At 39.6% G+C, this 12,650-nt stretch overlaps 1 protein-coding gene across 9 annotated transcripts in view; it reads right to left on the reverse strand.

The window, feature by feature from the left end:
* Window positions 1-12,650, reverse strand: part of lrba (LPS-responsive vesicle trafficking, beach and anchor containing) — a 300,517-nt gene that overhangs the window by 249,081 nt on the left and 38,786 nt on the right. For all 9 annotated transcript variants that reach the window (XM_030140902.1, XM_030140903.1, XM_030140920.1 and 6 more), the window contains exons 3-8: window positions 12,182-12,282; window positions 11,177-11,272; window positions 7,542-7,663; window positions 4,702-4,828; window positions 3,463-3,582; window positions 453-599 (exon numbers count right to left, since the gene is read on the reverse strand). In XM_030140902.1, coding sequence (XP_029996762.1) covers window positions 453-599; window positions 3,463-3,582; window positions 4,702-4,828; window positions 7,542-7,663; window positions 11,177-11,272; window positions 12,182-12,282 — 713 coding nt within the window. The remainder of the gene's footprint in view (window positions 1-452; window positions 600-3,462; window positions 3,583-4,701; window positions 4,829-7,541; window positions 7,664-11,176; window positions 11,273-12,181; window positions 12,283-12,650) is intronic.

The raw sequence follows: 12,650 nt of genomic DNA on the forward strand, positions 1-12,650 counted from the left end.
TTTGAGTTCTTGTTTGTTCAGTATTAATTGTCAGCCTTGTAAATACAAGCTGGACTGACTATACATATCCTGACCAAGAAAAATAAAGTTCTAACTTTGTTCAGTAATCTACACCTGGCTTTTCTGCCTCCGTCCATAATAATATATATTATATAGACTAAACGTCATTTAAAAATTAACATTTATTGCAAAATAGTATAGCAAACTATTACATGATCAAAAACAAATTAGTTTCAGCAAAAAAAAAAAGTCTCCGTTTTGAATGTCGGGGGTCGCCAGAAATTTGTGATGTTAAAATGGGGTCATGAGCCAAAAAAGGTTGGGAACCACTGGGTAATAATAATAATAATAACAGAAAGGAATTATCCACTTATTTTAAAGTGTACATAATTTCAATATATCTGGCTTAATGCTAACAATACATGGACTTGTGCAGAGTTCTTTCTTTCTACCTGGTAACCTGGACCCAGCTGATAGATGGCCAGGATCTGAGCAGCGCTGAGAGCCTCTCCGAACAGGTAAACTGCTCCCATCTGTCCACAGAACACACGGTTCGCGTCTGCCGTCTCAGACGATCCCAGGAAACACTTGTCAAACGTCTGCACCGGAAAGGATACAGAGAGGACACGTCAGAGAGAGCGACAAAAACAAGCACAGAAAAACAGATGCTTTCAGAATAAAGAATGGAACGACAGATGAGAAGGAAGGAAGAGAGGTGAGGATGACGGAAATAAGAAAGGGCAAACAAGGCTAAAAATAGGGGAGGGAAAAGGTATATTTTTGTAGATACAAATGGCTGTTAGGTGAATTTCAGCTGCATATCCTCTTACTATATGCATAACTAACAGGATAATGTTCCCTCTTGTCATGGTCAGTTATAAATAAGCAGCAGAGGCGATGAAAATTTCGAGGTCACATCTCAATCAAATGGACCGTTTTTTTCTGACATAGTGACACATATACAAAATTAAACCACACGGTTAAGGCATTTTCATTCCAAACTTTGATTTAAGCATCTTACATCTCAGTATGACAGAAAGCAATCCTGAGGAGTGTGACAGAGATATGTGAGGGGTGTGGGGTGACTGGTGTTATTCTGTCGTGTGCTATCCATGCTTAAAGATGGAGACAGTTTTCATCCCCCAGCTGTCTGACAGCAAAGACTGAGATTGAATTTGAAGACACTCCTGCAGCAATATCTGGCTCTGACCTGATATTTGACAGATCACATATTCCATGTCAAGTCCCAGTAAATAAATATACAACATATGACTTGGAACTTTTACTACAGATGATGCCCTGGTTTAGATCGGATTAGAACAGATCTTGAAAATATGTTGTACAAAAGGAGAAAAAAAGGTTCCTGAAATTGGATTAAATGATATAAGGGTTGGTTTTCTGATCTGGATCAAATCTTCAGTATGTATGATTGGGATTCCTGCTATCCCAAAAGTGTGGACTTAAAGATTAAAATGCAACAAAACTAAAACTGGGACTAATGTCCATGTTCTCACCGGCATGTTCTATCAAGAATCAATAAGCTGAATTTGTGAGGTTGTCAGTTTCTGCTGCTATGTTAGAGTCCTGTGGTCTTGATATTGATCAATCTCCCCATAGAAGTGTGTGATACTTTCACTGGAGAACTCAACTAATGAAATGAAAGTCCAAATATGACTTCCTATCAGTGCTCAATAGTCACTATATTGATATCTCTAACCATTTCCATGTTATAAGCCATTAAAATATGGACCATAATAAGTAAAGACAAATTTTAGTATTTCAAAAATTCGTCAAAAATCTAAATTTCTCAAATCTGTGAACAGACATTGACCCAAGAAAGCTACATATAAAATGAATCTGATCAGTAATTTTGTGGGAGAACATGTTTGAAGAAACTGCAAATGAAGACAAACACAGCGCCTTCACAATAAAAACAGACAAATAATACAATTTTGGTATTTTTGTAAAGTGTATTACATGCAGATTTCATTATGTATGGAAGTTGATTTCTATAACAGTGATTAAGTAGATAAAGCATTTGAATATCTATTAACCCTTTCAAGGACTACTTTGGACTGGTTTGTCTGCTTACAACTATATTGTTTGACAATTTAAGAGACAAGGTAGAAGGCAAACAATTGAAAAACATCATTAAAATGGTGAAACTATTCATAGTTAAAGCAACAAAAAGAAAGTAATTACATACAGACCATTTTACAATGTCGGTAAACTATCAGTGGACTCTTGATGTTAGTAGGAAATTAACTTCACTTCACTTCATACGTGACACTGAGTCAGCATCAAGGCTGGATCGTATTACTAAAAGAGTGATATTTTGCTTATTTTAAATGGAATCAAGCATTTTAAAACATTTCCCTGTGGTCTACATAAACTGTAAATGCTATGCTTGGGTCTGAATTTTTCATTAATTCAATTCCACAGGTCCATCTTCAACCCTATTTCTGACTAATGACACCAGAAAGGTTATTTTGAGCGCCGGCCCTTTAAATGCATATGTGCCACTTCAGGCCCCACTCCCTCCAGGTTGTTGGGTGTGCTCCTCTGTCCTGTTCAACCAGTATGGACAGTATGGACTACAACTGCTGCTACTGACAAACAATTATGGTGTACTCTAAGAAATGTTTGGATATATTTTCAGTAAACTGCAAAAATCAAAATCTTACTAAGTGTATTTTTCTCATTTTTAGTCAAAATATCTCATCACATTTAAAGTAAGACGTGCAGACCTACAGAGTAACTTTTCAGTGAGATATAAGAACTTATTTTTACACAATAGATCTTGAAAATCTTATTTCAAGAAATTTTACCAAGATAATTTTCACTCGTTCCATTGGCAGATTTTTTTTTTTTTTGCTTAATTCAAGATATTTTTTTTTGCTTAATTCAAGAGTATGGACTACAACCACTGCTGCTGACAAACAATTATGGTGTACCTGGAGAAATGTTCATTGGAAGTCTTGACCTTATATGTGCAAATGTCGTGACGTAACTGGTCACAGATGCAGGAATTAGCAAGCTGGAATTAAAACGGGTTGTAGAAATCCACTTGATTTTTGCCAAAATGAATATAAAGAGAGCTTTGCTGCACCTGGAGGGTTCAAATTCAAACTTTTTGAACTATTAGGGTCCTAATACACAAATAAATGAACCAAAGACTAATAAAAGTGGGTTTAGCATAATATGACCCCTTTAAAGGGATGGAACCAAGACTTTTTTTTTTTTATCAATTTGTTTTTTAATCAGTTATTTGATCACATAAAAATGGGTGATTCACAACCAATCACTGTCAGGAATCAGTCATGTGGAAGTCAGTCAGACATCTGACCCAGACAACGATGGTATTCATATTGACACTCATGATTTAGAAATATACACAACACACACTCATCCACAGACGTGTCCTGAGTGTCCATTCTGTGTTTTTGACGTGTTGCTACTTACATCATTGGTGTTGACGAACCAGGCGATGTCTCCAAAGGACGCCAGCTCGCCATTCACAAAGCAGCTAATCTCACTGTTCTTCCAGCGGTTGTAGACGTGAACTAGAGTCACCATGTACCACTGTAAGAAGGAGAAGCACCCACAGTAGAAAGCATGTTTAGTACATACTGTGCAGCCGTCACATTTAGCAAGATATCAATAAGTCAGCATTTGACAGGAACCTTCAAGCAGACTCAATTAGCCTGATTCCATCACGTTTTAGGACTCGGTCCCCTCGAGCAATAATCCCACCTACTTCAGTTTCTAGTTTTCGTCTCAGCCTTACAAGCACTGAAATAGGTTACTACTGTTGCTACGGTAAAATTGATTATTATGGTTACCTCCGGACATAAAAGAACATGCATTAAAAATAGTCTGAAATGAAAAAAAAAAAAAAAAATCAGCTACTGAGTCCCCATGAGGTTTGCTGAAGAGGTAAGGTGCTGCCTTCAGCTTCAGGGAAGAAGGAATAAGTTCAAAATGGTCCACAGGCGAAGTCATCTTAGTGACTGTAGCGATCATCAGTGTGTGCTATGAGGGTTGGATAATCCCTCTTTCCCAACGCCCTAATTTCTCCTTCTGGTTCTGCCCGTCCCCAGAGCCAGGCCGCATGTGACAGTTACCTTCATACAACAAGGTGCAGATTTATCATGTGGGTTTTGTGTGTGTGCATGTGATTTATTATATGCATGCCGACATATACGTTTTGTAATGGATTAGTCATTCTTGGGTCATCTCTTTGATATAAATGTATATACTCTATATACAGTTGTGGAAAAAATTATTAGACCATCAAAGTCATCCAAAACAATGGTTATGCAATCAAGTACTAACTCCTGTGTGTATCATGTGACTAAAACAGACAAAAAAGAAAACATGGAATGCCTAAATGCACTGTTTTTGGCAGTACAATGCCATAGATATTGATGTAAGAACTGAAGTGATTTTGGTTATTATCAAGAAAACCATGGAAAATGGCTAGATATCAGCTCTGAAATTAAACTCTTATGAGCTATTTTTGTTGTTATCATTATATTTGTCCAAACAAATGTACCTTTAGTTGTACCAGGCATTAAAATGAACAAGAAATAGAAGAAAACAAGGGTGGTCTAATATTTTTTTCCACGACTGCAGTATATTTGCTTTGTCCAGGTTGTCAGCATAAACTGGTATTGTATGTTCTTTTTGTTTCTTTCATACCTTTTGTGGTTTAAAGTCGTACTTCACACAGTGCTGGAATCCCTTCCCCTTGGATTTTAAAGAGGTCACTATCAAACAGCTGCCCACAAAGTGCGCAGAGTATCCTAGGCCTTTGCTGGTGCGGAAGCTAAAAAGAAATGAAAGAAAAGCACAAATATGGTTATAATTTCAGGCTGCTCACTTCTACGCCCGCAGCAACAAGGGCCACAGGAGTTATAGCATCCACTGAATCAGATCGCGTTTAAAAGGGTCTGAAAAGGTTAAGTAGCATACAATCATGTCTCTGTGTTACAAATCTTCCCATCCTTCTCTGCGCTACTCAAAGACGGAACCTCTGTATATGATTTATAGAATTAACCCCTTTTTAAACGGGGTACACGGCTGAAAAAGAGGGTTCTTTCAAGCGGTGTGCTGGCCACCTGTCTTCTGTCATTTTCACAGAAGCCTAAACAGATCCCTGTTGTGTGAATGAGATTTTTGACAGACATTAATTGCTGCCTGAAAACAAAGTGGATCTTAATTTCCTCAGTTTTCAGAGATGGAGCAAAGAAAGCACGAGGGAGGCAAGATGAAGAGGGGAACAAAAACTATTTTCCGTCTGGGAAGCTTGAGCCTGTATTTTTGCAGTACATTTATAGCCTTGAAAAGCATTGACAGGTAAATCCTTCTTGGTAGTTCTTCTAGGTTCAACTGGACTGGACTGGACTCTTTTGAAAAGAGGAAAACCAGCCCAGTTGAACTTAGAAGAACTACCAAGAAGAACGATGACCTGGGAAAAAGAGAACCTACACAGACATTTACAAGTAAAATCAGATTACAGATTAAAGGGAAAACAAACAATGTCTTTTAAGGTGATGGGTCACCGCATGCCTCCAGAACAGCTTCTTTGCCAAGGACAGGTATTTGAGCTCTACTGGAGGACTGAACAGTATTTTTCTACAAGATATTCCTTCGCTTAGTGCTTTGATGATAATGGTTGACGAACACTTTGGTCCAAGATCTTCAAAAGGTGCTCAGTTGGATTGCGACAGAGGGCTCCCATCACAGACCAGGTATCATCAGGTTTTGCCCTCTCTGTATCATTATGGTGGTTCACTTGTTGCCAGGGGAGACAGCTAAGGAAACTTATGCAGCAAACCTAACCTGCTCCAGACAGTTATGTTTGAAGTGGAAACTCATGCAAAGTCCCCCTCCTTCCAGTTGTGCCCCACAGGACCAAATTTCAGAAAAAACTGTGATGTAGTCGTGGATTTTTTGCTCAGTACATCATTACACACAAGATGTTTGTCAATTTAAAAGACAATTTCACAAGTCAAGAAATTCACAGTGTGTGGCAAAACTGCTGAACTATCAGACTGTGGAAATACCTTAATAGAAAGACTACATACTATAAAGTTGTAGAGGTTCCACCATCGTAACATTCTCTCCAAAATCTGAAGATATCTCTGTAGCTTCATCACAATCAGACTATTGTGATTTTCACCTCTTTTAGTTTTTTACTTTACTATCAAAGACTGAGGTAAAATGTGCCAAATCAACAGCAATTTTTTGTCTTTGCGCCTTGTGTCATGTGCAAAGAGCAGGCAGTCCATTGAGCTGTTTGAGACAAAACTAGATTTTTCTTATTATCTTTTCCACAAAACATGTCTTTCTTAGCTTGTAAAATTATCTTTTTTATGGACAAACACCATATGTTCAAATGGGATCAAAAAATTATTTGTCTCTTCCCACTGGTTGTGTTCCCATTTTTCTAGAGTTAGAGCCCATGGACGACAACACAAGAGGAGGGACCTCAGATCTCCATCAGGTCTTTCCTGACACTGGTCATCTATCTGGATCTCTCAGGACTTTATCAAACATGTCAACATGCGTATGTGCACACCAGTGGTGTAGTCCAGGGTATACGGCGGTATACGCACTTCTAAATCCCCCCTGATGTGCACCATTCAGTCATATCTGCAGCCGACCTGCCCATTTTTTTCCCCCTGGATGGTGAAGCCATGACCCACCCTACTCTGCCTCTAATTGGCTAGGTTACTGTACGTCTCATTGAAAGATGCGTGATTATTGGAAATGTGAAAGACAAAAGCAGAATAACATTCTTTCAAGTGAGTGGCACGTATTGAGAGAACCTACTTTCATGGAATACATTATTCTGAGGTAAGTTTTATGGTGGTTTCCAAATGAGTCACTGTTAAACTACTGGCCACATGATTGCATATTTAGAGAAGAAGAGATGTTGTCACCAATAGTTAAACTGTGAGAGTAGGCTAACATTATGAAAGGCTAATGTTTTCCTATGTTTGCCTCATGTTGAATACATTTACATTCATGCAGCTGCTTGTGTGACCAGTAATACTTACAAACTGCTCCTGATCAAGTCATGATAATTTTATAATAGTGAGTAAATACTACGACAGATTTTTGCATTTATTTATTTAGTTAGTTGGTTACAGGACAGTGTGTATTGACATTGGTTGCAAAGAACAAGATGCATGCACTAGATTTAGCAGAGAAGCTAATTTCTGTCATTTTTGGGTAACCTAAATAGAGTAGTCTTACATGTCACCGTTTCTAAAACAAGGCGTGTTTTCTGGACTACTTATTTTTTGAAAAGGCAAAAATTGAGAGTATACCCACTTCTCCAGGAACCACTGGTGCACACATTCACTGGTTCACTCTCATAACCTCTGCTACATTATTTAAACAGCATAAAAACAGTACCTCTAAAAGGAGTCATTCCAGCATGTCATACAAATGTAAAGAGAATAAAACAATAAAATGCCTAAAAACAGAGAAAGATTGAAATTCATTGGCCAAAGCATAGTACTGTTACCTACCAGTACAGGTAAGGCTTGTCTTTGTCCACGTTGATGTTGTTGAGAGGATCCATACGCAGCCATGTGTGAAATGTAAACCCATTCTGGTATGGCCATTTTGCTATGGGAGGCAGAGCTATGGCCTGAAAAACCAAACATAATTAAAAGTATGAATGCCACAGCTCTAAACAATGTTTCTGTGTGTGTCTGTGTGCACACTCCCACACTTTCCAATCTCATTAGCAGGGCAAAACTGAAAAAGAAAGGCATGAGTACTTTTTAAAAACAGCGCTGACATACAGAGATGATGGCAAGAGTTCAGACCAACCGACACAGACCCAAAGCCACAAAGCAGACTCCTGTGCTCACAAACGCATCACAGTGTGAAACGTTGCATTCACACAGACACCACGTAAACAGGCTAATGTAGCCAAATGCAGAAGGAACATTCACACCTCCAGTTTCTTTAAGATTTTGAGTTTTCTTGCATGAACTGCATGTTTGAGACCTCCCCAAAGTGGCTCAATGATATTCAGGTCAGGAGACTGAGATAGCCACTCATTCACCTTCACTTTTTTCTGCTGTAGCCAATGACAGGTCAACTTGGCCTTGTGTTTTGGGTCACTGTCATGTTGGAACATCCAAGATCGTCCCATGTGCATTCTGTCACGGCATGTAAACTTATAAGTACAACTGCATATATTAGATTAGATTAAATATATAAGAGTTAAATATATAAGAGTATATTCAAGTACTATAATGCATTTATGCAACAAAGGAAAAACAATGCTTTTGAGGTTGTTTTTGAAGCTCCACAGCCACAAGACCCTAAATTGAAAATAGTCTATACACAGAGGATACAAGTGGCAAGAAAGTGATTTTTGTTCTTATATAAAACATTTTTAGTCATTAACAAAATTTCCTACTCAAACAGTCTATTTAAATTCACACATTTATCATCTACATTCAAAATGATTATTATGGCGTACTTAAAGGCGCGGGAGACTTTCGTGACCAATTTTTCATCAAATCTGTAAAACCTCTGTCATAGCCTAAGTATCACAAATCCATTAGTCTTTCTGTGATTACTCGCCTGAATCTCTTGCATCATGGTGAACAATTTTTAAGTGCCATCCACCATAAACAAACCATGTGTTTACAAACAGAGCTGGGAGGTCACTCAGGCATCTTCGGAATTTTGTTGTGACATGCACTGTGGGAAACGGAGGTTCGCGCAGCCGCCTAGCAGCAGCAGCACGACCACATGATATCATATGGATGAAACAAACACGACGCAGAAACAGCTGAAACGTGGAAATGGCTGGAGGAATATGAATGGAGGGAAGGGAGCTCCTGCCGTTTCCACATCGTGTCTGTAGCAGCTGCTGCTGCCCAGCTGCTGCTGCCCAGCTGCTGCTGCCCAGCTGCTGCTGCCCAGCTGCTGCTGCCCAGCTGCTGCTGCCCAGCTGCGGCTGCGCGAACCTCCATTTCCCACAATGCATGTCGCGACAAAATTCTGAAGAGTAACTGCTCGAGTAACCTCCCAGCTCTGTTTGTAAACGCATGGTGTGTTTATGGTGGATGGCATGTCGAAATTGTTCACCGTGATGCAAGACATTCAGGTGGGTAATCACAGGGACACTTACAGATTTGTGATACTTACGCTGTGACTGGGGTTTTACAGATTTGATGAAAAATTGGTCACAAAAGTCTCCCGCAGCTTTAACTTGTGCACCAAGAGCAAACATGGTTGCTACATTCGAGTGAAAACTGATGAAAACAACACCTTAACTCTCCAACAGGTGCATCAGTCTTTATTAGACTTGGACAATATATTTATTAAACTAGAAGCACTCGGAGAGCGCAGACCTCCGCCAAGGCTGATCAGTGCCCCCCCCCCGTGGGCCCCCCCACACCAAGGAGGTTATGTTTTTGCCAGGGTTTGTTTGTCTGTCTGTCTGTCTGTTTGTCTGTCCGTTAGTGTGCAACATAACTCAAAAAGTTATGGACAGATTTTGATGAAATTTTCTGGTCTGCGCCCCCCCCCCCCCCTTGGGCCCCCCCACCCCCGATCACCACCAAAATTTAATCATTTCTTCCTTATCCCATTTCCAACAAACCCTGAAAATTTAATCAAAATCTGTCCATAACTTTTTGAGTTATGTTGCACACTAACGGACAGACAGACAGACAGACAGACAGACAAAACCTGGCAAAAACATAAACTCCTTGGCGGAGGTAACGAACATCTGGATCCCTTTGGTTTTTTTCACACATGTAGCCTATGAATTATGACTTATTGTTTGGTAAAGGTGCATTCTTAATACTTCCAGTAATAAGTGAACTTTTTTAACCGACAGAACTACTTCATTTGTTAACTAGAAGCACTCGGAGAGCGCAGACCTCCGCCAAGGCTGATCAGTGGCCCCCCCTGTGGGCCCCCCCACGCCAAGGAGTTTATGTTTTTGCCAGGGTTTGTTTGTTTGTTTGTTTGTTTGTCTGTCTGTCTGTCTGTTTGTTTGTCCGTTAGTGTGCAACATAACTCAAAAAGTTATGGACAGATTTTGATGAAATTTTCAGGGTTTGTTGGAAATGGGCCCCCCCGTGGGCCCCCCCACCCCCAATCACCACCAAAATTTAATCATTTCTTCCTTATCCCATTTCCAACAAACCCTGAAAATTTCATCAAAATCTGTCCATAACTTTTTGAGTTATGTTGCACACTAACGGACAGACAAACAGACAAACAAACAGACAAACAAACCCTGGCAAAAACATAACCTCCTTGGCGGAGGTAACCAGGTTACTATTGTGACACATACTATAGGTTTGTGTTTTAACTGATCTAAATTTCAGCATGAAATTATTTAAAGGAGTGATATTTTATCTTTTTTAAAAATGAAATTATGCATTTTAAAACATTTCCCTGTGGTCTACAACAACTATAAATGCTATGTTTGGGTCTGAATTCTTCATTAATTCAACTCCACAGGTCCATCTTCAACCCTATTTCTGACTAATGACACCAGAAAGGTTGTTCTGAGCGCTGGCACTTTAAATGCACATGAGCCACTTCACGCCCCACCCCCTCCAGGTTGTTGGCTGTGCTGCTCTGTCCCATTCAACCAGCAACTGAATATTTTGGAAACTGGCTCGAACTTTGGACATATTTTCAGTATGGACTACAACCACTGCTGCTGATAAACAGTTATGTCGTACTCTGAGAAATGTTCGTCTGAAGTCTTGACCTTATATGTGCAAATGTTGTGACGTAACTAGTTATAGACTTAACAAATTAAGCAGGATTAAAACGGGTTGTAGAAATCCACTCAGTTTTTGCCAAAATGTATATACAGGTAGCTTTGCAGCACCTGGAGGATTCAAATTCAAACTTTTTGAACTAATAGGGTCCAAATACATACATAAATGTACTAACTAATAAAAGTGGGTTTAGAAAAATATGACCCCTTTAAGGCGTATTTATCAGGGAAGTTGGTTTAACAGACAGTATTTGTGCTCATGTGGCTTTGGGACTGTACAATTGTTTAGTGAAGGGTCCATATGCAGGTTTTGAACCCTCCCCTTGGCTACACCTTTCATTTACTCTGTGGTGCAGTAATATATACTACATCTGTGGCATTATGTTATATACTTACAGCTGCATTTTTCCCTGGAAAGCTGAAGAAGGAGTCAGGGCCATTCCTGTGAGCCATGTACTTCAGCACTGACAAAAGCTTCACTGCATGACGAGGCTGAGGGGATAACACAAACAGCGATTGTGTCACAGGTTTAGACAGCTGCCAGTGTTGAAAAAGGACCTGCATATAAAAACTACACACCAAAATGAATGCAGCCAAAACTTAGTCATTTAAGGAACACACATGATAATGAAAACAACCACAGTCACCAATATTAGGAAAACTTCCTGTCTGCCTGTGATCTAAATTTATCTCTGAAAATCATTTGATTTTGACATCAACAGGGATTTAATTAACTGATTAAAATCTCATAACGTTACAACTTTCCACACAGATAAAACGACAGAGGCAGCAGCAGTCAGGCTTCCAAAAAAGAAAGAGGGTGAGGTAAAATTTAGAAATATAACAGCAACTTGCCCCAGTTCCTTGACAACTTGATTAGTGCCTTTGATCAATGGGCGACCCTCTCCCTTCTTCGCTTCATCTGTCTTTTCCTCTGTCACCCATTTTACCTTGATGCACTAACTTATCTTCTATACATCACGCATCCATACATCATGCATCTTGTGGACACGGAACAGCCCAGGCTGTCCATTTAAGAGAACTAATGGTCTTCAAGTTTGTAACAAGATCTTCAAACAAATTTGGTTTTAAACACTCAAATTTGCTTAACTCAAAGTCTAAAACTGGGCCACACTGTTCAATGTCATGCAAAGTAAAGAAATAAATAAAGAGAAGAATATGCATGCCTTGAAAACCTCCTTGAATCGGCAGACTCTCATAAACAACTTAATATCACTCTAAATCCTACACCCCTGTAGAGTGCGGCTTCACATGATTTATCTCGTCTATGTCAGAGGGGCATTAGCTTGTGGGGTGGCAGCAGTTGAAGTCTTGCTAGCACATTCCTCATGCAGGTCCCTGACGACCGAGACAGATCACTGTGCTGTGACTCTGACTCACCCACTGGCCTTTCTCCCCTTGCAGCTTGCTGAAGAAAAGCTTCAACTCTTTTACTGTGATGCTGTAGCTGGCGAGCACACCCAGCATGTCCACAAGCAAGTCTGAAAGACACACACATACAAACCCGACACACACGGAAGAGGCCACAGGTTAAACCTAAAAACATACAGGGATTACAAACATGGCATGTTACTAGAGAAAGCCTGAAATACATTGATCCATCTAGATTAAAGCTTTAATGATTCAGTGATTAATCATTTGGGTTAAAAAAAATCAATTTGTTACCATTTTCCTGAATCAAAGCTTCATTTCTTTAATGTTGCTGCTGCTGAACATTGGTTCTACTGTTGTGTTTCTAAACACTGGTTCTACTGTTGTGTTTCACACGCTTATTGTGACGCATGTGATGCCAGGATCAACACAAACAACACGAAGCACTGCTTAGTCGAGACAAGGACAAAAAAGGCAG

The sequence above is a fragment of the Sphaeramia orbicularis genome, chromosome 1 (assembly GCF_902148855.1).
Source record: "Sphaeramia orbicularis chromosome 1, fSphaOr1.1, whole genome shotgun sequence".
NCBI classification, from domain to species: Eukaryota; Metazoa; Chordata; class Actinopteri; order Kurtiformes; family Apogonidae; genus Sphaeramia; species Sphaeramia orbicularis.